The sequence below is a fragment of the Colletotrichum abscissum genome (genome assembly GCF_030869225.1).
Source record: "Colletotrichum abscissum strain IMI 504890 chromosome Unknown Scaffold_10.1, whole genome shotgun sequence".
Taxonomy (NCBI): Eukaryota; Fungi; Ascomycota; class Sordariomycetes; order Glomerellales; family Glomerellaceae; genus Colletotrichum; species Colletotrichum abscissum.
In genome coordinates, this window is record NW_026849988.1 from 329493 (window position 1) to 356554 (window position 27062).

Sequence of the window (27062 nt, forward strand, 5' to 3'; positions counted from 1 at the left end):
GCTCGCCGTGGGCACCTCGCTTCCCATGCAACATCCATTCCAGCCCATTCCTCTCCAGCCTACCTTTCTTCCCGTGTAATTTCATTCCTCTCTTTTTTCATTTCTTACGGTTCTGTCCTGCGCCACCTGTCATCGCGATATTGGGACCATCGCGGGCGGAAACAACCGACGACTTTCCGACTCGAAACAAACCCAAACGAATTCATCGACGAATAGCTGCCAACTCGAATACGCATGTCGGACACGGCGGCCCAGCGAGCGTCATTCCCCCACACCCAGGAAACCTAAACACGATCAGAGAACGTCCTTTCCCACCTGCTTGCAGCACCGAACACCGCCAGCAGATTTACCGCCTGCAATTGCGAGCTGCACGCTGCATCCGAGCAGCACCTTCCTACACTCCTCGCTCGCTGGCAATCACCGAGACGCTCTTTTTGCACAACCCTCGACAGACAGCAATCGCATCTTACGTCGCGCCCCCTCGAGCCTCTACGCTGAACCGCCCTATAGTGGCTGGCGATAATTGCCCACAATGTTACGACACGGGAGCATCCTGGGGCTCTTCTTGAAGCCCCTCAGTTGGATTCCCAGTGGTCCTCAACATGCCGCCTACGCTGCTGCCCTTGGCTTGGTCGCGATCCAGGTTGGCATTGGTATTATCATGAAGATTTCCCAGACAGGCGGATCCTACTCGTTCTCTCCCTCGGCGTCTGTCACCATCTCCGAGTTCCTCAAGATGGTGCTGTCGACCATCTTCTTCTACAACGAATGCAAGCGCAGGGTAGCCGATGGAATTCGCCCATCAACCCGGGGCGGTGGCAGTGGCTATGCCTCCATCGCCACAGAACTCCCTTTGGCCGAGAGAAGCAGCTTAGATGAGAAGCGGGAAGAGGAGGGACTGAACGGCAGTGCTAGCTCGTCCAGCACTGGCAACGTTGTTGAGAGAAACAATGGCCCGCTTCCGCCGCTCGACGTGAGGACATATTGGAGCTACGTCCGTGGCGAGGTTACCAGAGACGTGCGATATGGCTTCTGCAACTTGGCGCTCTTCTACGTGCTCATCAACAACTCGGTACGTGATTCCTACACCGCATACTGTGTAATTGTGTTCATTGGGACTAATTTCTTCAGATCTTTGTAAGCTACAAAATGGCCGACCCCGGTACGATTCAACTCACCAAGAGCGGCGTCACCTTCATCACCGCCTTGGTTATGATTGCGACTCTGAACACCAAGATCTCCAAGATCCAGTGGATTGCCATCCTCATGCAGGTCAGTGGGACGAATCCTGGTACCAAATATTTGATCTGGTCACTGACACGAAGCAGATTTGCGGTTTGATGGTGACTCAATACAACCCCACGACAGGCACGACCTACCCGTTCAGCACCTACTTCATCTTGCTCTTCCAGGTCTTCCTAAGTGCCTCATCAGGCGTGTACAACCAGGCTCTGCTCAAGACCGACGACTCAAGCTTGCATGCCGACAATATGATTCTTTACGGAGCGGGTGCTGCCATGAACTTGTTGTGCCACTTGGTCATCAAGACGTTGAAGGCTGATGAGCCGGGATTCTTTGAAGGTTACACCAGCTTTGGCGCCATCATGGTTATTGTCAGCAATGTCTTCATTGGCCTTGCCATTACCGCTGTATACAAATGTGAGTATCCATCGACGCTTGCTGAGCGACGTACTAACCCTCCTAGATGCCGACGCCGTCATCAAGTGCTTCGCCACGGCTGTTGCGACTGGTATTCTCCTCTACGTTTCACCCATCCTGTTTGGCACCTCGCTCAGCTTCCTCGTACTGCCTGGTACTGTCGTCGTCTTTGTTGCATCATGGCTCTACATGGACAACCCGCCTCCCAAGGACCCCAACGCTGCCGCGACCAACGAGCCTCAGAAGATGTCGTTGTTCGCCAAGATGGCGGCTGTTGCGAGAAAGTTCAACAAAGTTTTCCTCGCCGTAGCCACATTCATCACCGTTGTTATCGTGGCATTCCTCACCATGTCCGAGGCCAAGATGCCCGATTTTGCCAAGGAAGGAGCAACAGCTCCATCTGCGCCATCCGGACCGAAGCCTGTTACTGGCGGCGAGAGCAAGATCGAGTCGCCATTCAAGAACACGATGGCCATGATTCGGTGGAACTCTGCTCGTCCAGAGCGCGTCCCGATGCTGCAAAAGTACGAGCCGTTCTTCCATACCGTGCACATCTCTATGCCCAACATGTTCAAGGAGGAGGATCCCGAGTTCCACAACCTTACCCACGATCAATTCCCGGGAACCTTTACCGTCTACAAGCAGGTGTCCCGTACTATGAAGCTTATCCTCGATACCCAACCCGAGATCGACGGTTTGATGTACTACCACTTCGATGCCTGGATTGACCCTCTTGGATGGACGGGTATGAACCCATACAACATCCACTTCCCCGCCATCATCGACACTGCCCCGCCGTCCCACGGTGGACCCGAGTACATGTGCCTTACCGACACCAAGAACTACAACTGGTGGGGATGGGGCCAGGACTTCCACCGCACTGCCATGGCCGCGGCCGCCGTCGTTGACAACTTTGACCTCGAGTACAAGATCAGACGCGACGAGTGGTGTGTTGGCTGGAGTGATATTTACTACATTCCGAGACGATTCTTTGCCGATTATATCTTCCTTTCCGAAATCTTTGCTGGCTTCGGAGTCTTCCACGAGGTGGCAATTCCTACCATTGTCCGCATCATCGACCAGAGTCGTCGCCGCAATCCGTACCGGTCTATCATTGACCACATCAGTGACTGCTGGGGCCACTGCTGTAGCTCCAACCCCAAGATCCGCGATGTCCTCGGCGCCCGCTGCGGCCACCGTCTCAACTACTTGGAGGAAGCGCCTACTAAGGCATTCTACGACAAGCTTGACGCCCAGGCTTCTATTCTCGGCCACCCTCTCAACTCGACCAGGTATGCCATGTCCAGCGCTGATGCTGCCCACCTGTTCGATAGCGCAGCCCTGGCGAGCATCAACAACGGCGAAGCCAAGAAGGTCAAGCCGATCAACGATGACGCTTTGGAGGATGATCAGCGGGCGGACAAGCTGGCGGCAGACAAGTCCAGTGAAGAGAAGGACAAGCTCAAATCCGAGCACGCTCCCGTTGACAAGACGGAGAGCCCTGGCAATCCCAAGGCTGACCCCAGCAAGATTGCTACGCCCAAGGAAAACAAGGAGGTGCCAAAGAAGGAGGAGCACAAGGACGAAAAGAATGAAGGTGACAAGAAGGTCGATCCTAACGACGCCCTCAGGGAAGCAGATCGGGAGGCGGACGTCAAGCGGATGCTACGACGTGAAGTTGTGGCTGCTGTTGCCGGACTCGGTTATTAACCTCATATACCCCTACATTTCTTTCCTTTCCTGTATTCTTTCTTGTAACCCCCCCCCCCCCCCCTCTTTGACGATAGTTTGTTTGACGATGCCAAAGCAACTACTTGGGAGAGACTTTGAGCAAGGCATCGAACGGTCTGGTTTAGGTTGGGCCACTACCAGAGGGGCAACGAGACACGACAATAAAGGCTGTATTGGCAGCATTGAACTGGTAGATATTTTCTCCTGATGGCATGGAGCGGCCATTGTGTGCACACCGACGGAGCGAGTGCTTCATACAAGCTCTCTGGATACGGTACGATATAGACTTTGTCAACATTTTAGTAGTTCATGAGCAAAAAAGGCTTCCTTTTTCTTTTCTCAGTATTTTTCTCTTGTTCCGGGACGGGCACCAGGCGTAAAAGAGATACGGGGGGGCAATGCTCTTGACAGTCGAGGGGTGAGCGCAGAGCTTGAACAAGCTCGGTTGAGTCTTGAGATTATTAGTGTGAACCGAAAATACAAGGCGTGTAATATTGAGATCGTTTAAAATTCAGAGCACGCTGTGTCCCATGTCCACGGTGACTACAAACATGCTTGTGAGAGGAGTTCTATAAGCTCCATTTAGCTGGCTATTGCCTCTGGCAATAAGATGGGGTGATCTTCCACTGCTCATTCTCCTGGGATGGGTAGGTAAGTGTACAGGCGAAGGAGGGGCGTTTTGACTTTTCGCTTTAGGCTTGGCATCCCGAGTTTTGACGCAGAGAATGTTTTCGGATGGATATGAGGAGAGGGAGAGAAGAGAGCGGGGAAGGGAGGGGGGGGGGGGGGCTTCTTTGATTGAAACGCTCGTCGTTTCCCCGTTTCTTGTGTTCGCGGGCCGTATGTGGCTGTGTGTGTGGTATGGTATGGTTCGTGTGGTTTCTAGAATACCGTGAGAATGGAAGCTTGACTGTGTGATGCCATTGACATTTTCTTGCCACTTCCCGAAGGGAATATACTACGTGGCTCTCTCTTTTGAACAAAATGCGAGACCGAGTATTACTTGATCAAATCTTGCGAGCTCTCGGGTTATTCTCCTGGGGCCCGTTATGAGGACAGTATGTGGGCGTAGACAGGGAGCCGTGGGATGGTATATCTAGAGGCGGCTTACGCACGACAAAGAAACACTTTCAAGATGTTGAGAGTAAACGATAAAAATCATAATTCGTACGAATGCCACCTAGAATGATGTGGAAACCCTGGTCCCAAAAAACAAAACAAAAAGCCCTCTTGTCTGAGCTCTAGAACCTCTCTTCATGCCACATGTCCAACATGGTTAGGAAAAGTCCCGCATCGCTTCCGCTTCTCCGCCCTCTTCCGCGCCCCCCAGACTGGAAGGTCGCTTGGAAGGACGTCTACAAAGCCACCAAGATCTCTAATCACAAGGGATGTCAAGAGGATCTGCTCCTCACAGCTCCTCCGTCCTCCACTTGTCCTGCGTGCTCTGCAAGGCGGAGTTCTCCCTGTACGAACCCCAAGAGCTCTTGAGCGCGACGGCCTTGAAGTCAAAGGTGATGCCCTGGTCGTTGGTCCCCGTGCCGCGGGAGAGGACGATGCCGTCGAGGGGCTTGTCGGTGAAGTAGAGCATGGTGCCAGCCTCGACGCCACCGTTGACGTAGACCTCGAGGACGGAGCGGTCGAGAATGCCGTGCAGCTGGAACTCGACGTTGCCGCTGGAGCCCTCGCTCGAGGCAGCCTCGAGGGCCTGGACGTTGGAGACGCCAAAAGTGCCGGACCTATCCCACACTGCGCTGGCGCGACCAATGTTGAGGCTGGCGGTGGGTGCCCCGCTGTTGGATGTGCCAGTGAAGTCGAAACCGAGGGAGACTTGCTCCGTGCCGTTGGACTGAGAGCCCTGGAAGGCCAGCTGAGCTGAGGCCGTCGAGCCTTCTTGGAGGAGAGACTTGGCCATCTTGACGGTCAAGGTCCACTCTACGGCCGGGTTGTAGTCGCGGATGACAGCGCTGCTGCCCTGAATGCCCGACACGTCCTTCTCGTCAAGAATGGGGTTCCAGCCGGACGTCGTGCTCACGAGCTTGGACAGGTCGCCGGCCGGCGCTGACATGAGTCGGTTGGTGTTGGAGTCCAGCCAGTGGCGGCGCACACCACCCATGCAGTGACGCCATCCCTCTTGGTCGGTCGGCGTGCAGCACCCATAGAGCGTAGCGTCGACCGCCCATGAGACGGAGTATGCATCTTGGTTGGCGTCGTTGAGATTCTGGAAATGGAAGAAGGCGGTGGCGTACTTATCAGGGCCAAAGTCAAAGTCGTAGATGGAGAAGGTGTCCTGGCGCGAGAAGATTCCTCTCCGCGAGCCGAGGCTGGCGGGCACATCTGGGGTGAAGGTGGTGCCGTCCCACTCGCCGGTGATGTACTTGACTGCAGCACCGCCAGTCGGGCCGCCGCCTCCCAGGCTGAGAGTCAGAACCCATTTGGCGCCCACGATGCTTCCAGACTTGTCCTTGCGGGGGATCTGGAGGAATTGGGGGCACTCAATGAGGCCAATGTTGCGCTGAGGATTCCAGACGGATGACTGCGTCCAGTTGACCAAGTTGGTGGAGGTGTAGAAGGCGACTTCACTCTCGAGGGAAAGGACCATGACCCAGGTGTTGGTCTCATGGTGGAACGAGGGCTTGGGGTCGCGGAATCCATGTCTGTTGAGCGAAATGATCGGGTTGTTCTCGTACTGGTTGAAAGTCTCGCCGCCATCGTATGACCATGCAAGATGCTGGGATTCCTGATCAGGCTCCCATGAGGTATAGTAGGCAATGATGTTGTCCTTTCCGCTTGTCTTGTCAGACGGGAAGAAGCCAGACGTGTTATTCTTGTCGACGACGACGCTTCCTGACCAGATGGAGCCATCGCGCGCAGTGGCGGGAATGGCAACAGGATGGTCAACCCAATTGTAGAATTCGGTGGCCGTCGTGTGGCCCCAGTTCTTCACGCCATCGCCCGCGACGTTGTCGGCATCTGAGTCAAAACAGTCAGCGGTCAAGTTCTGAAGATGTTTAAAACATTAAAGCCAGGCCAAGCTTGGCATAGTCTAATCGAAGCAGTGACACATGGCATGCCAGATTGAGATGCATCGCAGGGAGAAGAGCATGTAATTACGGCAAGGTAGGTAGGGTAGGGAGAGCATGCGGCGGTGTGTCTCATTCCGCGCCAAAATGCGGGGGTGGAATTGCAACGCTCATCATCGCGCATGTGATGTTTCCGTCTTTGGCAGAGGCGCAACCCTCACGCCAACGGGAACTAGCACGTGTGCAGAATGCAGATCCAATGAAACGGGCAGAATGGCGCGCCATTGACATTGCACAAGGCAAACATTGGTAACCGCTCGCCCGGAACCTGCGCAATGTGTTGCACAACTCAAAATCGGTAACCGCGGCTTTGGGAGGTGTTTCCAGCACGGTACTTTGCGTTTGGGGAGTTGGGGAATAGGTGGATTGAAATGGGTAGGGGAAAAGGCGGCAATGGAAAAGACTCACATTGGTAGTACATGTGCCAGACACCGTCCGAGTCGACAAAGAGGCCGTTTGGGTCATTAAGCCATTCGGCGGGTGGTGAGAAGTGAATTTGGGGCCGCCAGCGGCCGGATCTGTCGGCTGCTTGTCTCGCCATGACTGCTGCTGGAGATTCGGGGTCTATTGAGCGTTTGAGGTCTGATGAGAAATGGGCGCGTTCTGCATCGGAGAAGAAGCCGGGCAGAGCGTATGACGGTGCTGCGAGCAGTGTCGACAGAAGCGATGTGTAGAAGAGATGCTGCCTCATGGTTGCGAGAGTTCGGCTCCCCGGTCCTTAAGAGAGAACCACCTGAGCAGTGTCAAGGTTTCGGCCAAACGGTGCGGCGGCGGGTAAGGGGGTGCTGTTCCCTGATCGACAGACTTCGGATGGGGGTGAGTAGCGCAGCGTGTCAGCTTAAAGGTAGAGTGACTTTAGGACGAAGCTTGTGTAAAGGTAATTCAATGAACTGTAAGTCTGAGGCACAAAAAGGCAAGGTAGTTCAGCTGAGAGGGAACACCAAGAAGTCCGGGGGTGAGACAATATGGGGGAAGAGAGAGAAGGTATAGTTCTTCGTTCACGAACGAGCTAGAGAAGAGCGGGAAAAGAAATGACGGATCTGGAGCGAGGACAGCGGGTATTTAATCACGAAGAAGCAAACGAAGGTGAATCAAACCTCGGGAGGTGTCTCTCACAACATGCAGTAGGTAGCCCACAGCCAAACAGCAAGCAGTAGACAGGAAAAAAAGGAAGAAAAAAACGGCAACGGCGAACTAGTCGCAGTGACATTGGCTTAGCTTGGCCTCCGCTGGCTGAGTAGCGGTTGCACCATCGTCGGGGCAAGTCAATGGCAGGCCGCAGCGGCAGACTGACGAACAGGATGTCCAGTGCCATCATCTCAACTGGGCTGCTTGCTGCCAAAGGACAGGAGAGTACTTCGTACTTCCCACGGACGGAATCATGGCACTGGACGCCAAGGACGCAATGGGGAAGGGGCCATCGCACACCATGCGTCCAAGACTGGTCTCATGACTCTCTGTCTGGTTGGCAGGTGGCTGGCTCTCGTGGCCTCCTTTTTGCTGCACTCGTTCGCAAACCACGGCTTACACCCCGCGCCAAGTTGGCCCATCTCCAACTTTTTTTTTCCTTCCAGAAAGTTGGGGTAAGGTAGCCCTCAGGGGGATCTGTGCCCCCCCCCAACTTGCGGTAAACAACGCTAGATTGTGTTACCATAAAAGGGAGTGTGCGTGAGAGAAAGAGAAGGGAGAACAGGCATGGTGTGAGGTGAACCACCAGCTGATTGATTGTGAATTCAACCCCGCAAAAACAGCTATTCCAAAGCGGCCGGCGGTACGGATAGGGACCGGGACTGCATCGTATGCCCCGGACTGGCAAAGAGGGCCCGTTCCCGTCCCTACTTTCCCCGGATTTCCATTGGTCAGGTGGCCAGGATTTGCGATACTTGCATTGTTGAAGGCGGTCTAGCGTTGGGTTGATCAACTTGGATTATTGTGACGTTCTGCAGCGATTTTCCATGATGGAACCATGTATCTGGGGAACGGATGCGGGGGTTGATTGTTTACTGCCTTTCGACGGGGACAATGCGCTCAGATTTCTCAATGTTCCATCAAGAAACAACAATAGAGAAAGAAAACAATGACCATGTGAGCGACCTAATCTTGGCTCTCCGAAGTAACGTCGGTGAAGCTGAAGTCATTGAATGGCATGTGGATGAGACAGAAAGACAATGACCGAGGAAGGTGTTGATGAGGGGGAACTGGCAAACAGGAATCGCTTTCCTCCGGGCACCTCAGTGTTCGAGACGCGCGCGGGGCTCAAAAAGTGGGTAGCCTCTGCCCCTCATCAGGTAAGCATTCGTATTACCTAAGTTGAGTTGTCAAGGGAGGACATTGAAACAAAGAAGGGAAACTGCCCCTCATTCACGCCGGGAAAGAACAATGTTTGGCATGCTCACAGGCCAAGGCGGAAAGGAAAATCCTTTCCATTCCTCCTGCTGTTTTCCACGTTGCCCGTGACTTTCGACGGTCATATTTTGCGGAAGCCAAGACGGACCGGAAGGCAAACTACCTGCCTGTCTGAAGTGACGCTGTTTGTCTCGGCTGCTCTTTGCTCCGATAGTTTGCCCTCATGAAAGATGGCCGCATTGTCAACATCGTTCCCAGGCGGCGTCTGACTCCTTTGCGCGCATGTCCACACCATTTCTCCAAAATTCTCAACGTCACAACTGCTACACTCCAAGTACTCCGTCATCCTACCCTGCCCTACTCGAACCATCAGACCGCCAGATCGTGAACGCCTTTTGGTGCGTATCATCTCACCTCTGCGCATCTTCCGGTCTCCCTTCTACCCAGGATATGTCCACCCTAATTTGTGGCCGAGGAACCTTTGCGAGATACCTTCTAGATCACCTGTCGACCAACAAGGTGCAACGGCGCGCGAGATCTCAGCAAGACATGGATCGACACCGAGTCAGAGACATGGCGCCCACGCGATGCCGGCCCTAACCGCAACTTTCACCTCCAAACCTGTACCACCCGAGTCATGATGCTCAAGTCACCAGCACTTGGCACTTGTTCTTACGTTACTTCAAATATGCATCGCGAGTCTCTTCAGGCCACGAGGCAGCGATGATCTTTTGTCCGTCTCTCTCTTCGTCTTGCCAGCGCTGCCTACGTCAAGCATCACGGTCGTGGATGACGATATTTGCTGCCCTCACATATCACATCTTGCATCGCCACGAGACAACGACAACACTCGCATCGCATGCGATGCAACGTCCGAGCGAGACTAGCATGGCATTTGCTGACTATCATTACACTACAAACAAAGCGAGGCTTCATGGCCATGCCCACGGTCGTGCCGGCCCAACTTCGGCATCCGACTGTGTTGCCAGAGTCACCGGCCCAGGAACATGTCCAGACGTTACATTAGACGCAAGACCCTTGACAGGCTGGTCTCTTGTTGGCCGCTGGGCATGGCAGTCATTAACACCTCATGTGCTCCCCCGCCTTTCTGGCTTTTGGCTCGACTACCACGTGATGAACATCCCCCTCAGCGTTTGGATTTCGGTGCATTCAAAACCTCTACTGTCGCCAGGTCCCCTTGAAAGAAAAATCATCAATAGAATCGCCAACTCTGGAACCTCGTGGAGCAGAAGAATGCAGCTGAGGCGACTCTCCTTGCAGGGCCGCCGTCTTCGCCGCCCTGTACGATGACACGCCACGGTCAGTCTAGACTTGGTCGTTTTACTTGAATCAATGAAGCTGCTACCACAACAACTTCATGACTCTCGTCAACATCTTCAAGCCAGCCGTTCACGCGCCCTCGGCTTTCCTCATTTGGAAGTCTTCCGGCCAAGCAGTCGTGAGGGTTCTGCTGCTGCCCGTCGTCCGCCACCATCGAGCATCGTGGTGGGGACCCGGATGCTTAGCTTCAAGACGGAGCATTAAGATGCGCACTATTGATGGGCCTGTGGTCGGAGCCGCAGATGTTGCTGCCCACGCGGCCTGGCCTAGACTTGTCTGCAGTCGGAATGCTCAAGGAATACGATCCAGTCTCGCATGTGGCGCTATTTGCGAACATTCCCTTGATCATGATTTTTACTAACAGCGCAAAGCTCGCGATATTTCCTGCGGCTAGGTCAGCTTCGCATTAACTAGCAGTCATCTAGTACGCTCCGTTCTGGAGAATGTGCCGAGGAAATACTGGAGGCGGAGCCCAATGCCAAGAGGCCATCGGCGGAAGATGGCCGCGTCGAGATTATCAGATGAGCTTGATTCATGCCAGGGGCAAGGCGAAGCGAACGACCAATGACGTGCGTATTTTGATCAGGCTAGCACTTGAGGTTGTCGCTAACGTAAGTAGTCGTTGAAGAAAAGGGTGCTCTCGGGCAGAAGCCGTTGAAAGGTATGATGGGATGGAATTCCGACCATCTGGTTGAGCTGTAGACTTGTGCTCTATCAGTTTTCTCTAATTTTTGGAACTTTACTCTTGTCTTCGGTTCCATCATCTTGGATCTTGTGTCCTTGAGGGCACTTTCCGTCACGAAGGAGTATCGCTGCGGCTCCTTGGTAGTCTGGTCTCGTGCCCCCCTTCTGCCCAAAAGCTCGGTGAGCGATGACATTGAAGGATGGGTTGGGCGAATAATGGCGCGCCAAAACTAAGGTTGAGCGGAGCCCAACGTGTGAGTGCTGGGCAGATATGCAGGTTGCCCAAACCGACCAACGGCGAGCCCCAGTTCGATGTTCCGATCATCTCCAATTGGCTCATCTTCACTCCAACATGCTCCAATATGCTGCCCACCCTGCGTTATCAGAACCAATGCCAGTCTTTGCTAGCGAATGGTAGCCACTGCTAGCCTCTAAACTTTTGAGGCCCCCTCCTCTCCGATGCACCGCCCCGCCGTGTCCGCCAGATCCAGCACGTCGAATCTGCGCTCACTTTACTTAAGTATCGCCACGGCCCGGCTCCTTGTCCGTGAGTCAAAAAGGTCTCGACTCTCCGCTTTCCCCCACGTCTGCAAATCCTTGACTCCCGAGAAACCCGGAACATTCAATCCCGCCACCCCGCGCCGCCATCAGCCTCATCCCGAGAAGCTTGTCTGAATCCAGCAACCCGGACGTAACTCAATCTCCATTTATATAACCTCGACCGTTATCCCATCTCATCTCAACTACTTCCCGCTCTCGGACCTCGACAGCAAACCAAGCTAGATACTCCAAGCAAACCGCTTCTGGAGGATCATCTCAACCTCACCTCACATACCTAACGGAATGGCCCGATAGCATCCCCACGCTCCAACCTCAACTGCTCGTCACAAAACACCAATACCTTTTTGGTAGCCTCCCCGGAGAATCATCTTCTATTCTGAGAGCCGCATGCGGGGAATTTCCCCGCCTACTCTTTGACTCGGTCAAAGCACCCTTACACCCCAGGGCTCGCTGTTGCCTTTGGATCTGTTAACCGCTTAACCGTCCTCCCCATTTCCGACGACCCTCACCCCCTTTCGAACGGGTCGGTCTAAGCCTTGATCATCGGATCAGGTCTTCAACACTTCTCACCCAGGAAAACCCTCCCACTCTGCCACGGTGGCGTTCTACCTAGACACCAATATACAACCCAACCTTGTTGACTCTTGTTATTGCGTGTTACTCGGGAACACCATTTGCTACTGCGAATCCTACTCCGACCAGACGACGACTTCCATCTTGAAACTAGATTCGGTCGACGACCCACCTATTCCACCTCCTCCGATCATCGGCTTGTTGCCGTGTTCATCATGGAGATCACCTATGGCACTTGGTGTCATGGAGTGTCCACTCGACACCCCCTCCTATTCTTCGGAAACGCTGAGCCCGACTCGAAGCCCCCTAAACCCCGGGAACGAAAATGAAAGCGACAAAGCCAGCGACAGCGGGTTCAGCAACGGCGTCGCGACGCCCGCTGCCGCCGGTATCGACATTTCGCGACTACGTTTTGAATGCCGTTGGCAAAACTGTGGCAAGGTCTTTCGCAGACCTAGTGATTTGACGTAAATTTCACCTATACTTTTCTTACTTTTGTCTCATCACCTACGAAACCCCACTCCCTCCTCTCCGTCTCTTGATCAGGAATGACGAGAGACTGGAGAATCTTTCATCAAACTTCACACATGGTGAGAAAATCTATGAAACTGACATCCAATCTCTCATCAGCAAACATGAGAGGTACCACATCAAGGAGTACCTCTGCGACGAAGCAAACTGCGACAAGGCCTTTGCGACCATGAAGGACCTGAAGCGGCACAAGAAGACGCACGAGACGCTCGACGGCGACGGCGCGGGCGGGGGCTACAGGTGCCGCGTCCCCGGTTGCCGAAAGGCGAAGACGGGACACGTGTACAACCGCCGCGACAACTTTGTCCGTCACCTGCGGACCAAGCATGTGGGCATGGAATTTGATGTCAGGGAGGAGTTTGATGTGACGTACTGAGAGATGTGCGTTGCGTGGTGGTGTGTGCGGAGAGCGGATTAGGTGCAGAATGAAAGGGTGGTAAGGGGTTTAGGAAATGGGGAGGCCGGGGATGCCTTTTTGTTGCTTCTTTTTGCGGCTTCGCAACTTCTTTTTCGGTTCGTTTTACTTGCGATGTGGGTATGATCTACGCAACCAGGCAACAGATTCAACTGTTTTCGTTTTCTTTTTCTTGGTAATTTCCAAATTTGGGTTCGGGATGGGCTGCTTCGTTTCACAAACTGGTGAACCAGACAAGGAAGCGTTTTAGACTTGGGAGGGTATTTTCGATTTTTCATGGGATTGTTGGACATTTTATACCTTTTGTTCATGAAATCATGCGATGGACTTAGGATGGAACACAACCCGACGGCTGGTTTATGATCTGGGGCCTGAGATGAGTGGTTTCTAGCAGCGAGGAGGAATATAATGATGCACAAAACATCTGTCCTGGGCTTGACTGCGCTTTGTTGTTGCGATGTTGATGCGTGGGTGAGATGTTCTTGGCTGGCCTTGGCGGCCGGTTTGATTACCTATTCTAAGCGTTGGAGGGAAACAGTGCCGAATCCGTAGAACAAGACAGGCAGATCATGATAAACTCAGTTATCGAGCTTTACTCGCTGTGAGTTGTCAGGTTAGTATCAAGAATTCTTGAGAAGATACCGAAACGAGTAAAAACCGAAGGCCTGCCCCTCGCAGTCCCGAGGCCAGTAGCATACCTTTCTCCCGGGATCCTGAGGGAACGTGACTGCAACGGAACTTTCAGATTTTTCTTGTAGCCTGTCAACGAGCATCCTGACCATTTAGCAAGCATACCGGGTCCATTGAATGCCGCTGCCTAGTCTGTCTTGCTCCAATGATTGGAGTTGAAGATCAGGCACCACTGCACTCGGGCCCTCGATGTACGTGGGAGAGAAGTCCCATCCGTGCTCTGTCTCTCGCGACGACCTCCTCATATGCCGATTACCAGGTGAGCAGATACAGACGCTGGTTGACACCGAGATCATTGAAACGGAGTATGTCACTCTTTACTTTCTTCGTCTCTGGCGCGATGTATACATTGCTGGAGCACAAGTTCATTCACTACTATCTTGAAAAGTCGCCATTGCAATCTTTCGCCCTGACGGAAACAAGCCTAACGTGGTTATACATACAGTCCATCAAATGAAGACTCCGTCACATCTTGATTCGAGCCTAGAGATAATAGCCTGCTCTTTGAAGCACTGCAATAATTCCAAGGATCAATGCGAAAATTTCGTACTATTAGATCTTCAACCTTATAGCACAGCCACAAAACGGTAGCTGAACATTTTCATGAGATGAGATCAGAACTGGATGGGGAAATTAGTGTGTAACCATAGGATAATGACTCAACACTGTTGCTAATATCGTCTCTCACTAGAAAAAGCCGAAACCCTTTCGTCATCGTTAGCAAGGGCTGGGACCCGGGAGGGAGGCTGAGACATTCTCAAAAATGGAATTGAGTAAAGCGGATGGCAATACAAAAGAGCTTGAATTCGTCGACGAACCTTGCGATCTCGTTCTCAGCAGCCGTATGTAGACTTCCAAGACAGTTTCGTCCCCAGCTGTTCGTCATGGTCAAAGCCCGCCGAATATTCCCAGAAAAGTGCAGTTCATAACAGACCTCATCTCCTCAGAGATGATGGGTTTCTTGCAGTACCACCATAAAGGTCATTACCGGCGTATCAGGCACTTTGGAGAAGTTTGCATTTCTGCTTTTCCACCGGATTATACTTCCACATATATACAGATCGCTGCTTTTGGGAGTATAAGGCGTAGTGAGACTTACTTTTGTGTTGGTATGACCCTTGCACATTGGGCCATCGTCTTGTATCGCTTCCAGAAAAGCCAGCGTGTAAGCTGCTCGATGACTCGCATCTCAATTTCGGGGGTTCCGAACCAGTGTCTCCGCATCAAATGGCAACAAAGACCGTCGAGTGAAGCGTCCTCTCACGAAGCGTTGGTGGGCAACAGGTCATCAACGTGCACCATCCACCAAGGGAGGTAGGAGGATGTCCACTTCTCAAGCGTTTATGTGCAATCATTATTCAATAGAACTTTCAGAACGATTTCTGATGAGAGTGACCCATGTCCACGTACGTATGGTCATACCAGAGCTTTATCTCGAAAATCTTGCCCTCGTCAGTGAAACAGACCGAGGCTGAGAGCCCCTGGAAGGAAAGGCGTCTGAGCAGCCTTACTTCCTCGGACCTATGGCGTCTGTAAATGCTTATGCCGAGCCACGTGGTCTGCATTGATGATTGAGAATTCTGACCCGAGTTGTGGTCAGCAAATTGCATCGACAGATCCACAGGTAATGCGAGGAAGGCGAAGAAGAGAAATTCGGAAATGCCGATCTCTCAAAAATAGACCTGCGTTCCTTTTGTCCATGTACAAGCCGACGATAGATCACTGAAGCCCCCTGTTTCCCAGGAAATAGTTCGGTATTTGAGCGGGGGACTCAGCGTAACCTCGTGGCTATCTTGTAAAGACTTTTTGAGAAATCTGAGGCACATATGGCATATGTTTCCCAAGAGTTGAAGAGTCCATCTTATTATTATTATTTTAATTCTTTTTGCCTACAAGATCTTCAAGATTGGAGAAGAGATCAGAGTCAAACCCATCTTCCTCTCATGTAGTACCTCGTAAGGGAAAACGGCATTATTATAGCATTGGAACAGTGGAGAACTCTCTTCGACGTCATGTGCTACTATCGACGAGCCTGGTGTCTGCTCAGAAAATGGTGTCGAAAATGGATTGAAGGCCAGCCCCCGCGCTAACAGGTGCCATGACATGCCATAATGGGAGCGAAGTAGTAAGTGAGCTCAGGGAATGGGTACGTCGGGCAGCTTTCCCTAGCTCGACTGCGGCATAACATACTGAAGATCATGGAGTGAGGTAAGCGCAAATCAGCGACATTGGGTTGGCTGCTCCATCACATCAGTTGTGTCTAGCAATGAAGTCGCCCAACAAAGCGGTGCAAATGGTAGTTGGGAACTTTTCCTTCCCTGCCATTTTCATGTGTGACACAAGTACCGAGCTAACGCCCGGACAAAAGCCCAAAAATGGTAAGCCGCGAAGACCGGACAAGCCAGCCGTCGCGCGCCGCGGGCGATTTTTCGTGTCATGCAATCGTATGTGTCCCTGAAGCAAGAAAAAAGTCCGACTGACTTTGGCACTTTTGAGCACTCCTTTGGGCGACCGAAAAAGACTTGTTCCCGCAGCAGCGGCGGCGTGTCGAGGTCGAAATACACATCCCGAGCCAAGGGGACGAACGGTTCCACCCACGTGTGCGAAATCTGGGGCTCCATTGGTTCAAATGGAGACTATGGACCCCCCATCTGGATCCCACCCCAGAGACAATTGGGAACCGGACCCTGGCTTAGTCTGGCAGGTCTGGACAGGACTAGCTGGGGGTCCGTAGCGTCCTGGCTGACGACTGTGGAAGAGAGAGAATGGGGATGGCCTTTTTTCGGGCAGATTTAGTACTTCCCTATCGTAGCAGAGAACAACCGAGTTGATCAGGAGGATCGGAAAGCGTGGTGCGACAGGTCGGAAGATGGTGTTGAGACTGATGGCTAGAATGGTCTTGGTGAAAATTTAGGTACGGCCGACGTTTGATAGCGGTGGCAATCGAGCGCTGCTAATGGGCTCAACTTCGTACAAGGTTCGAGCAATCTTGAACTCATCAGACTGACGAGAGCTATCTTCTCGCTCTCTCCAGCTACTTAGAGAGGTATCTCATAGTCTCATTGAGCCTTGAGGGTCCTGTGCGCAAATACGCCATGCGACAGCGGCAAGGATATCTGTACCAGAGAGCCGGAATAGAGAGGATACATACGTGTAACGCCATGCAACACGCGCCCCGGTGTCATACATGAACCCCTTCATTGAGACTACGTCGATCTGGCTACGACAGGTCTGCCAACAGGGAACGCCGTCCGAGCACGTGGGTTGACGAGACTTGACTTTTACGACTCCAGCGGACAGACTTGAATGCCCCGTCCGTAACGAGACAACGGGCACGCGACAGCTTTGCAGAACTCCCTTCAATGTTGGGGGAGGGCAATATCGATATTCCTAGACGGGCGTCGTCGTCGCACGCCCGAAAGCTTGGCCTCCTTCTTGGCGGTGGCATCATCGCGCGACCTCAGTGGTAAAAAGGTTGTCGATGCCAAGTGCCAAGCAGCGGCAGACCACGGGAGCTTCCAGCCAGGAATGCGAGCCGCACCAGGGTATTTCATTCTCTTCAACGACATGCCGTCGATTTCAAAAAGAGCAGTCGCTATTCAAAACCTCCTAGTTTGGCCGATTTTCGTCAAGCCAAAGAATTAAAAAAGTCCAGCGCTGAGATCCAAAGCCGTTGACATCGAATGTCGTTGCTGGGTAGAGCCGTCGCGCAACGTGCTCCCGACTCGCGATGTGATTGGCGGGCCGTAGCACGGAAACATTAAGCCCACCTCCCTCACCACCCCGGGGCTGAATCCACGGGAGGGTCGGCCGGGCCTAGGCTGATGCTGGAAGTTGGAGAGGAAGGGAAGTACCTCCGGCGGAGAGGGACATGTCAGTCAGGCAAACCGTGGTACCCCTTGTTTTGCTGGACTGATTGGTCTTCGTATCGGGCGTTCGGTATGTGGAATAGGCTAGAGTATGGACGGTTCCAACGTGGAATGTCGGCCAACGTGCTGCAAAAACCTGCCATGATATGCCAGCAGAGCATTATTTCTCGGCGATAATGAAACATTCGGCGTCATCAATCCTCGGAAATCGACAGCGACGAGTGGCGGGCTATTTGTCTTCTTGTTCCACGTTTACGTCTTAGACTTGGCTATCTTGGATGAACTGCTTTCGCGTTGCCAAGCTGCCACTGGAGGAATCCACCCGGTGGCCAAGCATGATCGGCTGTAGCCAAGTCTCCCGTTCGAAGCGCCCAGAAAGCTTGACTGCAATCCGGCTTGGGCTTCAGATCGTTGGGCCTGCAGCCTACTCAATGTGTTGTGAAGGTGCCAGGTTGGCCTGGACAAGGGCAATAAGATCGGAAATTGTTAGAGCGGTACCGCGCGTGCCACCATCGTTGGTCGTTCCCCGACTGGACTAGCATCGCCCCTCCAAGGGACCATGTTCTCAAAGCGAGCGTGCCCATTGGTTCCCGAGCAACATTGACATAAGCGGGCCGTTACATCTCACTTCTACTGTGAGTCTCGACTTCCCAGTATGAGTTTGACAGTTTGTCTAGACCTCTCCTCAGCCAGCATTTCTAATGCGACTCGACCTCGCGAAAAGTCCGATGACGCCCTATGTCTTGTTTGATCTTTCTGTAGCCGGTGTAAGAGGCAGAAAGTGAAATGTGCGGGCAGCCAGTCGGGAGTCGCGGTCTGGAAGTTCAGCCAAAGTAGAGACGAGAGACGAAGTCTGGGAAAAAGTGAAAAACACGCGCCATTCCCAATCGGTCGCCGAGCACGGCTCCACACAACCATAATTCCAGACCTGCGCAGCACACATCCCTGCTGCCCTCCACGCCTCTTCTCTATCGCCTGGCTCCTCTCTTGGTCGTCGTCGGCGGTCTCCATATTGCTGGTCCCCGGGTGGGGGGCCATTTCCATTTCGAACCTTGTCTTCTCTGCTGTCGATTCCATAGCCGATGTCTCGCTCTCTTGAAGGTGACCCAAATGATCGTGGTCCAGGCGATACTCTCACACTTCTTCGACGCTTGTCATTCGCCCTACGAGGTACATCAGCCCTCCCTGGAATCCCTCCATCTCGTCCCGTTCTCTACGCTAGCACGTAGTCTCCGAGGTGGAGGCTGATTCTGAACCATGTCTTCGTCTTCTTCCTCGTCGGTGTCCCTAGTCGTCGCATCTTCCGGGTCCACTAGAGAGTGTTCGTTGCCAATATCCATGCATGTAACTCTGTAGAAGGCTGTCAGCTCAGATGGCACCAAGTCCCCTTGCCCACATGTGTCCTGCTTATAAGCCAAACACACTCCCCGATCCCCCTAAGCTTTGAGTTTGTCTGCTCTTCACGCTCCTCCCTCATCCTTCCCAGCAGGTCATCAAAGCCATCCAAACCTGCTTTCTCCTTCGGGCCTGACTTTGCCATTCGTTTAGTCAAACCGGACTTTGAGCAGATCGACACAATGGCCGGTGTCATCGAACCTTCGCACGCCGCGGGCGTGGACGCCGCCGCTCCTCGCGAGCTGACCGGTGCCGACATCAAGCACAACAAGACCTCGGGAGGAAACGCAGCCTTCCATAACTTCAACAACGACTTCGCTCACGTCGCCGACGCCAACGAGCGCCGTCGCCTTGCTTTGGCCGAGATCGACAAGGCGCCTTTCGGCTGGTACCACGTTCGTGCCATCGTTGTCGCTGGTATTGGTTTCTTTACCGATTCGGTACGTTGTCCTACGAACAGACGAATTGGTCGAGACTGACAAGGCACCAGTACGATATCTTCACCATCGGCCTCGTCACCTCCATGCTGGGCATAGTGTACTTCGGCGGCACTCTTCCTGCCGAGCACGACACCGCTATCAAGGTCGCTACCTCCGCCGGCACCGTTGTTGGTCAGGTCGGATTTGGTGTTCTGGCTGATATCGTCGGTCGCAAGAAGATGGTAGGCGCTCGCAGCTTCACTGACGTCGCGAAAGAGAAGAGGTAGCTAACTCAGTCACAGTACGGTGTCGAATTGATGGTCATCATCATTGCTACCCTTGCCCAGGCTCTTTCGTCTTCCTCCCCGTCTGTTTCCATCGTCGGCCTCATTGTTTTCTGGCGTATCATCATGGTAAGTGCTGGTTGAATGACTTCGAGGGAGAATGCCACTAACAACGGCCGCAGGGTATCGGTATCGGTGGTGACTACCCCCTTAGCGCTATCATTACCTCCGAGTTTGCCACGACGAAGTGGAGAGGATTCATGATGAACGCAGTGTAAGTCCTCGGCTCCGCCCCAATGAGTGATTTTCTTCTAACGTTGGCGATAGCTTTGCCAACCAGGGTTTCGGCCAGCTTGCAGGTGGCATTATGCTTTTGATCGTCACCGCCGGCTTCAAGGGCTCCCTTGAGACTGCTAGCAAGGCCGCCACCTGCTCTACCACCGAACCTTGCATCATGGCTGTCGACAAGATGTGGCGCACGATGATCGGCTTCGGCGCTGTTCCGGGCTGCATCGCTTTGTACTTCCGCCTCACCATCCCCGAGACTCCCAGATACACCTTCGACGTCGACAATGATGTTTCCAAGGCCGAGGGAGACGTCGACTACTACAAGCAGGGCAAGTGGGGTGAGTCTCAGGTCGATGAGGCTGCCCGCGTCATCGCTCGCCAGGAGGCCAAGCAGCAGCTCGAGGTTCCCAAGGCCTCGTGGAGGGATTTCTTCAGCCACTACAGCACCTGGAAGAACGCCAAGGTCCTCCTCGGTACCGCTGGTTCATGGTTCTTCCTTGATGTGGCCTTCTACGGCCTGGGCCTTAACAACGCCATCATCCTCAACGCCATCGGGTGGTCTGGTGGTGCTGATATGTACCACATCTTCTACAAGACGGCTGTTGGCAACCTGATTCTTGTCTGCGCCGGTGCGGTTCCCGGATACTGGGTTTCTGCTGCTCTTGTCGATACCATTGGCCGCAAGCCCATCCAGCTCTTCGGATTCTTCGCTCTCACGCTCCTCTTCTGTGTCATCGGTTTCGACTACTGGAACCTTTCGGGCTCTGCTCTCATGGCGCTGTACACCCTCTCGCAGTTCTTCTTCAACGCCGGTCCCAACTCGACGACCTTTATCGTTCCTGGCGAATGCTTCCCTACCAGATACAGATCCACCTCTCACGGAATCTCTGCCGCCTCAGGCAAGGTCGGTGCCATTATTGCGCAGGTGGTTTTCGGACCCCTCCGTACCATCGGTGCCGATGCCGCCAAGGCCAAGACCGACCCGAGATACAGCACTCCTTGGCTCAACCACATCATGCAGATCTTTGCGCTCTTCATGCTCTGCGGTTTCTTCACCACCCTTCTGATCCCCGAGACGGCGAGGAAGACGCTTGAGGAGCTCTCCGGCGAGGACGACTTGTAAGTTTCACTTGATTATGGTATATTGCTTCGGAAACTGTACTGACTGAATTCGCAGGGCAACAAGTGCCATTCCCGTCCATGGACACAACGAGGAGAAGCGTGTTGAGGAGGGCACTGCTGCCGGCTCCGTCTAAACATGGTGCCACTAAGGTGAACCCAAATTTGAGCATTCGTTGTTTTGAGCAGCGATCGATACCCTTAATTGTAGTAAAAGATGGTGTGGAAGAGCTTCATACGTAGTATATTGTAGACATAATAGACAGCATTATCAGCTGCAGGTTGCGTTGCTCAGTCGTGCTGCTTGTGACCGAATCCTGGGAATTGTGATCTCGGTTCCGCCGACCGTCCACACAACGGTACATCTTGCTTTACCCGGTAACGCATGATGGTCTATGTTGAAAATGCCGCCAGTATGCAAAGCATCTGAGATCGTATGTAATGCTGTCCTTTCAGGCAAGCTGAAATTGTTGTTGAAGCGGCGTTGGCGGAGAGTTGGATGGGCCTGGACGCTGTTGAAGATTGCTTACATAACCCGTCAATCGTTGGCAGGAGTTTGGGCTTTGGGCTCGCTTGGATGGGGCACAGACCAATGGTAACCTTATGACGTCCGTTTGGTTCGCTGCAGGGACTTTGACCACTGCCCACTAGGCACCCCGCCAAGCGGATCTTCGGCCGCCCTAAAGTATTGAAAGTTCGGGGCATCCCAAGCTTCCCGGACCTCCCTCCTACATCTCCAGATCCAACTTGCACCACTCTCTCACCATGGCTGCCTTTCTTCGACAAAAGCAGACAGGCATGCAGAATGACCTGTCTGCGTCAATCATCCCCGAGCTCTTCGCTCCCGATTACCAGTCTGCATACGGCATCAACTCGCAGGTTAGGTCAGTAGCCAAGCTACCCCACGTTGACGCGCGTCAACTTCATAGCATTTCGAACTGCAGACCTTGATGTGAGGCCCGAGACTGACTGGAAATGGTGCAGTTGCCTAGCATACGATCCGATTCAGTCCCTTCTCGCAATTGCGACCAACGAGTCCAAGTTCGGCCCCGGCAAGATCTTCGTTTTCGGCCAAAACAGAGTCTCCAAGGTCATGGAGCCGCCAAGGCACACATCTTTCCGCTCTATCCACTTCACCGCCAATAAGCTCGTCTCCCTTGATGCCAAGAACGAACTGGGAGTATGGGACCTCGACACTGCGAAGCGCATCGCGGCTCTCGTCTGCCCCGGTCAGGTCATCTCCATGGTCACAGATCCTATGCTCGATTGGGCCTTTCTTGGCATGGCCACCGGAGAAGTCTTGGCCTACGATTTGGACAGGGAGAATATTGCGAGATCATTCCGGCTACCAAACTTTTGGAAAGAGAGGGATCCGAATGCCCGCATTGTTGGGCTGGTGAGCATTTCGTTGCATCCGAGAGATATCGGGCAAATGCTCATCGCGTACACCACGGGCATCGTTATTTATTCGTTTAAGCAAAACAAAGCTCTCAAGTTCTTCGAATACGTACTTCAACCAGGCGCACCTGGTGGTGGAGGGCAGCCGGCGGACACAGTTCGCAGGCCGAGAGTCACGCATGCTCTCTGGCATCCAACAGGAACCTTTATCATGACGGCGCACGAAGATGGTAGTTTGGTATTCTGGGATCCTAAGGATGGCCGCATCATCATGGCAAGGACACTCACGGAAATGAGTGTCGATCAGTCAACACCGAACGCCGGACATGCCGGCTACACAGAGCCATATGGGCGTATTGCTTGGTGCTGCAAGGAGAATCCGGATGATACTGGGCTCTTGATTTCTGGTGGTCAGAATCCGGAATCTCCCCAGGAGGGGCTGACCTTCATCGAATTGGGCCAAACACCAATTTATGCGACTTCGAGTTGGCAAGTTCTTCAGGACCATCTGAAAGGCAAACGCCAAATCACCTTGCCAACTCCGCCGGGCGCCCAAGTGGCAGACTTCCTCCTCATCCCTCGTTCTTCGCCCTATTTTGCTGGCGCACAAGATCCCATTGCGATCATGACCCTCCTGACTTCGGGCGAGCTGCTGACGATGAGCTTCCCGTCGGGATACCCAATCAGCCCCACAAACCAACTGCATCCGTCCGTCTCCTTTGTCCACCCATATGTCAACAAATTCGCTGTGCAAACGTTGGATAGAGGTCGCTGGATGGGAATGGTCGAGACCAGAAACCAGGGCGAACCTCTTCTGAAGGGTGGTGCCGAGACCGCGAAGCCCAAGCGCAGATACGAAGGTCGCACGATCTTCCAGATAGCACATGGGGACAGCACCGTGCGACTTTGGGATGCTGGTCATGATGATGAGATCGAGAACCCAACCATGCTGCAAGTTGATGTCGCACGCGCACTGGACCGCTACCAAGACATCGACATCACCACGATGAACATGGCCCCCAACACTGGCGAATTCGCGGTCGGAACGCGTACGGGTGAATTGGTTCTCTACAGATGGGCCGGCAATCGGTTCTTTGGAAAAGACCACCATGAAGATCTGCCACCCAACCCGGGAGCGCTGACGGACATCAGCTCAAGAGCGGAGCCCGGCCTTAAGGAGGGTTTGCAGCCCTGGCAACTGTACGAGATGATGCAAGGTCCTATCACGGCCACTTGCGTCTCAGACGTGGGCTTCGTAGGCGTCGGCTCTGAGGGTGGCTTCTTTAGTGTCATCGACTTGCGTGGTCCCTCTGTCATCTTCCAAATCTCCATGACTGAATTCGCTCAGCAATCCAAGAGATCTTCTTTCTTGAAAGGGTCTCATGGGAACGCCCATGGAAAGGAGTGGCCGGTGGCCATTGAGTTTAGCGTCATGACGTTAGAAGGCGACAACTACTCTAGCATCTGTTGTTTTGTGGGAACGAACCTCGGCAAAGTAGCCACGTTCAAGCTGTTACCGTCTGGAAATAGCTACTCCGTCAAGCTAGCTGGCGTCCAACATTTTGATGGGCAGGTAGTGGCACTCTGCCCCATCCAAGCAGACTCTGGAAGACCTGCTTTTGCAACAGGTCCAATCGTAGCGGGACTGAGAAACGGGCAGCAGGTTAATGGTGTTCTCGTTGCTGGTAAGCCCCTTGGGTACGACACTTCTTGCGCTGGCTGATACTGACAAATGACTAGTGACACAAACCGAAATTCGAATCTTCAAGCCCGCCGGCGGGAAGGGCGCTTCCAAGACCTTTGACGACATCCTCTGCGATGCAGCCAACGTCACTGAGTTTGAGCTTCACGGCTTCGCCATTGTCGGTGTTTTTGGTGACCGAACGACTCGTGCATTCTCCATTCCTGGTCTCAAGGAAATTGGCAACGCGCCGCTTCCCATGCTCGATGGCAGTCGCACTCTATCGTCCGTAGTGACTCAGACTGGCGACATTTTCGGCTGGACTGGGCCCAGTGAGATTGCCGTTCTCAATGTCTGGGGTACTGGCAAAGATCTTCAGATAAGCGACGACATTCTCGTCAACCCCGAGCTCGTCACACCCCCGCGCCCTACAATCTCGAACATGCAGTGGCTCTCCGGCACGCAGCATATCTCCCCGACAGACCTCGACCTCCTCATCGACCCCAATCGCCCGCCAAGCCGGCGGATGATGGCCGCCGCGGCAGCTGAAGCGAGAGCTGCCCGCTCTGCAGGCCAGCCCGGCTCGAACAATGCGGGAGGATCTAACGAAGGCTGGGGCGATTATCTGACGAGGCAGCTTAACGAGCGCACGGAGAAGCTGAACATCATGAGCGATAACATGGATAGTCTGCAAAATCAGAGCCAAGGCTGGGCGGACGACGTTGGCAAATACATCAACAAGCAGAAGAGGAATGTGGTCCTGGGAGGGCTGAAGAGCAAGTTCTTTTAAACTAGCTACGACGAGATGAATAATGGCTGCTACGACCTCAAAGGGATATCTTGTGAGAGCTTTGTGTAACTTTAGGGCGTTAGGTATTGGAATTTCCTCATCCCCATTGATCAAAATGAGATGAATTTTCCATTTTGATAACAAAGAGTGTATGCCTCGTATTTATTCAAGCTGTCTCGATGACGAGCACTCTGCTGCAAGGGGCCGACTTGAACAATATTGCCCGAACTTGATCCCTTTGCCCCATTCTTTCTTCCAAGCCTGGTATGTCCCCTTTAAACCACCAAGCATCCACAAGCCTCCTACCAACTCCTCTGACAAAAATAAAGACAAACAGATATCCCGGCTCTTTCAGATCATTTGCCATTATTCATGTGCATTCGGTCGGTGGAATCGGCTCGCTTCGTATCGGTCGTATCGTTCAGATTGATCGCCGTGGTGGTACAGAGCTTTTCGGTCCGTAGCTTGTAAGCTTCGTGTTCTTCGTCTTGACGGCTCAAGACCCCAGGGGATTCGTCGTTCGGGCTATTACGTCAGCCGACAACTTGCGAGAATAGGAGTACTTACCTGATCGTCTATGCACTCCGCGGAATCTTGGGGTGTAGTCTTTTTCGGTAGATGCGCGTTTGATGATGTAGGGTTTGGTTCTAGGCTTCCGCGTCAGTATCAGGGGTTGGGGTGCTTACCTACTTATCGCTAAAGCGCCTGAGTACTTGATATTCTGTTGCAAGAGACCTGGAGAAGATTGATTTTAGCGTATTAGAGGGGCCTAGAGAGACTTACAGTCTACCTGGCCATAGTTGTGGTCTGATATGACGTGAATCGATGCGTGATGTCTGCCCTATGGTTAGTTTTGAAGAAGGGGAAGTAGGAGACTCACAGAATAAAAGATGACAGATGCAAAGCTAGGCTCGTAGTCACCCTGGAGTTGTTAGCGTGACGGGGGAGGGAGGACTTACGGATAACTTGAATACGGATTCTAAATGGCATGGGGACATCAAGTTCTAAATCCGTTTAGATACGAAGTAGGAAACGGAGGGTGACTTATGAGATGAAGACAGGTCGAATGCGGCATTCGTCTGTGTTAGTAAGAGCCTATGATTAGTATTCTACAAAAGGATGCAAGAGACTCACGTTCCAACTTGAAGGAATAGCATCGATTTCCAGAGGCGATGGTCCAAATTGCTGCCCAAGTTAGCAGAGGAGGGGAGGGAGAACGTACGCTGAAAGGTGACCCCCTTGAGGATCAGCCGTTGTGGCCCATAAGGGTTTCAGGCGCTGCGATGGTTAGCGGATACCGAAGGGATTGGAGAACTCACAAGTGACAGGTGCGATCAAGTGATGAAAGCTTACGTCGATTCGTCGAGGGCCTAATTTCTGTCAGTGAGCTGAAGGGATGACGCGACTTACAAGCAGTAGCCGGAGAGGTCTGGGTACATGTAGCATGGCACAAGCCGCCTTAGACTCGCTTCAAAAGAAGAGTTAAAAGGACAGAACGTTCTTGTATGGGAGAGGAGATGAGACCTGAATCTGGGGCCTGCTTTTATGTTAGCAAATAATGTCGAGGGAGCTCTCACCTGTATAAATTGCTGATAGAAGCTTATTGATGACGAAGTGTGTGATGAGGATGTGAAAAAGTTGCATCAATGACTGGGTTACAACCAGAACCTATATAGAAACATTTTTCAGAAGTACAGTTCTTCAAGTTCCATCGAAGTCGAGTCTTCCAAACACGTTTCATCCGCAGCAGGCTTTGTTGTTCTTTTCCTTGTGACCAGGAACTGAACAAGAGGCCGAGTTCACAAATGCCTTGTCTCGAGAACCAAGACTGGATCCTGGCCGAGTTGGCTGTGAGTGAAAGACGACATTGTATTGGGAATTCTCCGAGTCTTGTGCTCTTTGTTCTCTTGTTTCTTCCACCCGTTCGACCTCAAACGTGGCCAGGTCTTTGAGAGTTCGAGTTGTCAAGACCTTGATTTCTGAAAGCTCAAGCTCGGACCACATCTTTCTTCAATAGAAAGTGAAGGCTAGCTTATTTGTTTTCATTGTGACATTGCGTTAAGGGACTCTCATTCTTTGGCTGTAATTGTTCAACAAACCTTAGGTTATCTGTACCATCAACGCTCTCTATCTCAGACGCCTTTCTCATCACACGTTTCTGTGGTTGGCACCTGTGCACGCATTTGTGAAGAGGAAACCCCTCGAGCA

The 27062-nt window shown here is 52.9% G+C and overlaps 7 protein-coding genes across 7 annotated transcripts; 6 read left to right on the forward strand and 1 right to left on the reverse strand.

Annotated features, from left to right (window-relative positions):
• Window positions 1-532: 532 nt before the first annotated feature.
• On the forward strand, window positions 533-3369 carry CABS01_05056 (UDP-galactose transporter; the record flags this gene model as incomplete). Its single annotated transcript, XM_060538426.1, has 4 exons — window positions 533-1072; window positions 1132-1272; window positions 1329-1659; window positions 1706-3369. 4 exons carry the CDS (start codon window positions 533-535, stop codon window positions 3367-3369), a joined length of 2676 nt encoding a protein of 891 aa, XP_060405598.1.
• Window positions 3370-4798: 1429 nt separating this feature from the next.
• CABS01_05057 (uncharacterized protein) lies at window positions 4799-7161 on the reverse strand (the record flags this gene model as incomplete). Its single annotated transcript, XM_060538427.1, has 2 exons — window positions 4799-6360; window positions 6879-7161. The coding sequence occupies 2 exons, from the start codon at window positions 7159-7161 to the stop codon at window positions 4799-4801; spliced, it is 1845 nt and encodes a 614-aa protein (XP_060405599.1).
• A 1937-nt stretch (window positions 7162-9098) lies between these two features.
• Window positions 9099-9457, forward strand: CABS01_05058 (uncharacterized protein; the record flags this gene model as incomplete). The annotated part of the gene is made up of 2 exons (XM_060538428.1): window positions 9099-9264; window positions 9327-9457. 2 exons carry the CDS (start codon window positions 9099-9101, stop codon window positions 9455-9457), a joined length of 297 nt encoding a protein of 98 aa, XP_060405600.1.
• Window positions 9458-9605: 148 nt separating this feature from the next.
• On the forward strand, window positions 9606-10127 carry CABS01_05059 (uncharacterized protein; the record flags this gene model as incomplete). Its single annotated transcript, XM_060538429.1, has 1 exon — window positions 9606-10127. One exon carries the CDS (start codon window positions 9606-9608, stop codon window positions 10125-10127), a length of 522 nt encoding a protein of 173 aa, XP_060405601.1.
• Window positions 10128-12203: 2076 nt separating this feature from the next.
• Window positions 12204-12882, forward strand: CABS01_05060 (uncharacterized protein; the record flags this gene model as incomplete). The annotated part of the gene is made up of 2 exons (XM_060538430.1): window positions 12204-12442; window positions 12606-12882. The coding sequence occupies 2 exons, from the start codon at window positions 12204-12206 to the stop codon at window positions 12880-12882; spliced, it is 516 nt and encodes a 171-aa protein (XP_060405602.1).
• Window positions 12883-19057: 6175 nt separating this feature from the next.
• CABS01_05061 (phosphate:H+ symporter) lies at window positions 19058-21122 on the forward strand (the record flags this gene model as incomplete). Its single annotated transcript, XM_060538431.1, has 6 exons — window positions 19058-19315; window positions 19366-19536; window positions 19597-19707; window positions 19761-19852; window positions 19906-20985; window positions 21044-21122. The coding sequence occupies 6 exons, from the start codon at window positions 19058-19060 to the stop codon at window positions 21120-21122; spliced, it is 1791 nt and encodes a 596-aa protein (XP_060405603.1).
• A 628-nt stretch (window positions 21123-21750) lies between these two features.
• On the forward strand, window positions 21751-24854 carry CABS01_05062 (uncharacterized protein; the record flags this gene model as incomplete). Its single annotated transcript, XM_060538432.1, has 3 exons — window positions 21751-21869; window positions 21970-24068; window positions 24124-24854. The coding sequence occupies 3 exons, from the start codon at window positions 21751-21753 to the stop codon at window positions 24852-24854; spliced, it is 2949 nt and encodes a 982-aa protein (XP_060405604.1).
• Window positions 24855-27062: the final 2208 nt, after the last annotated feature.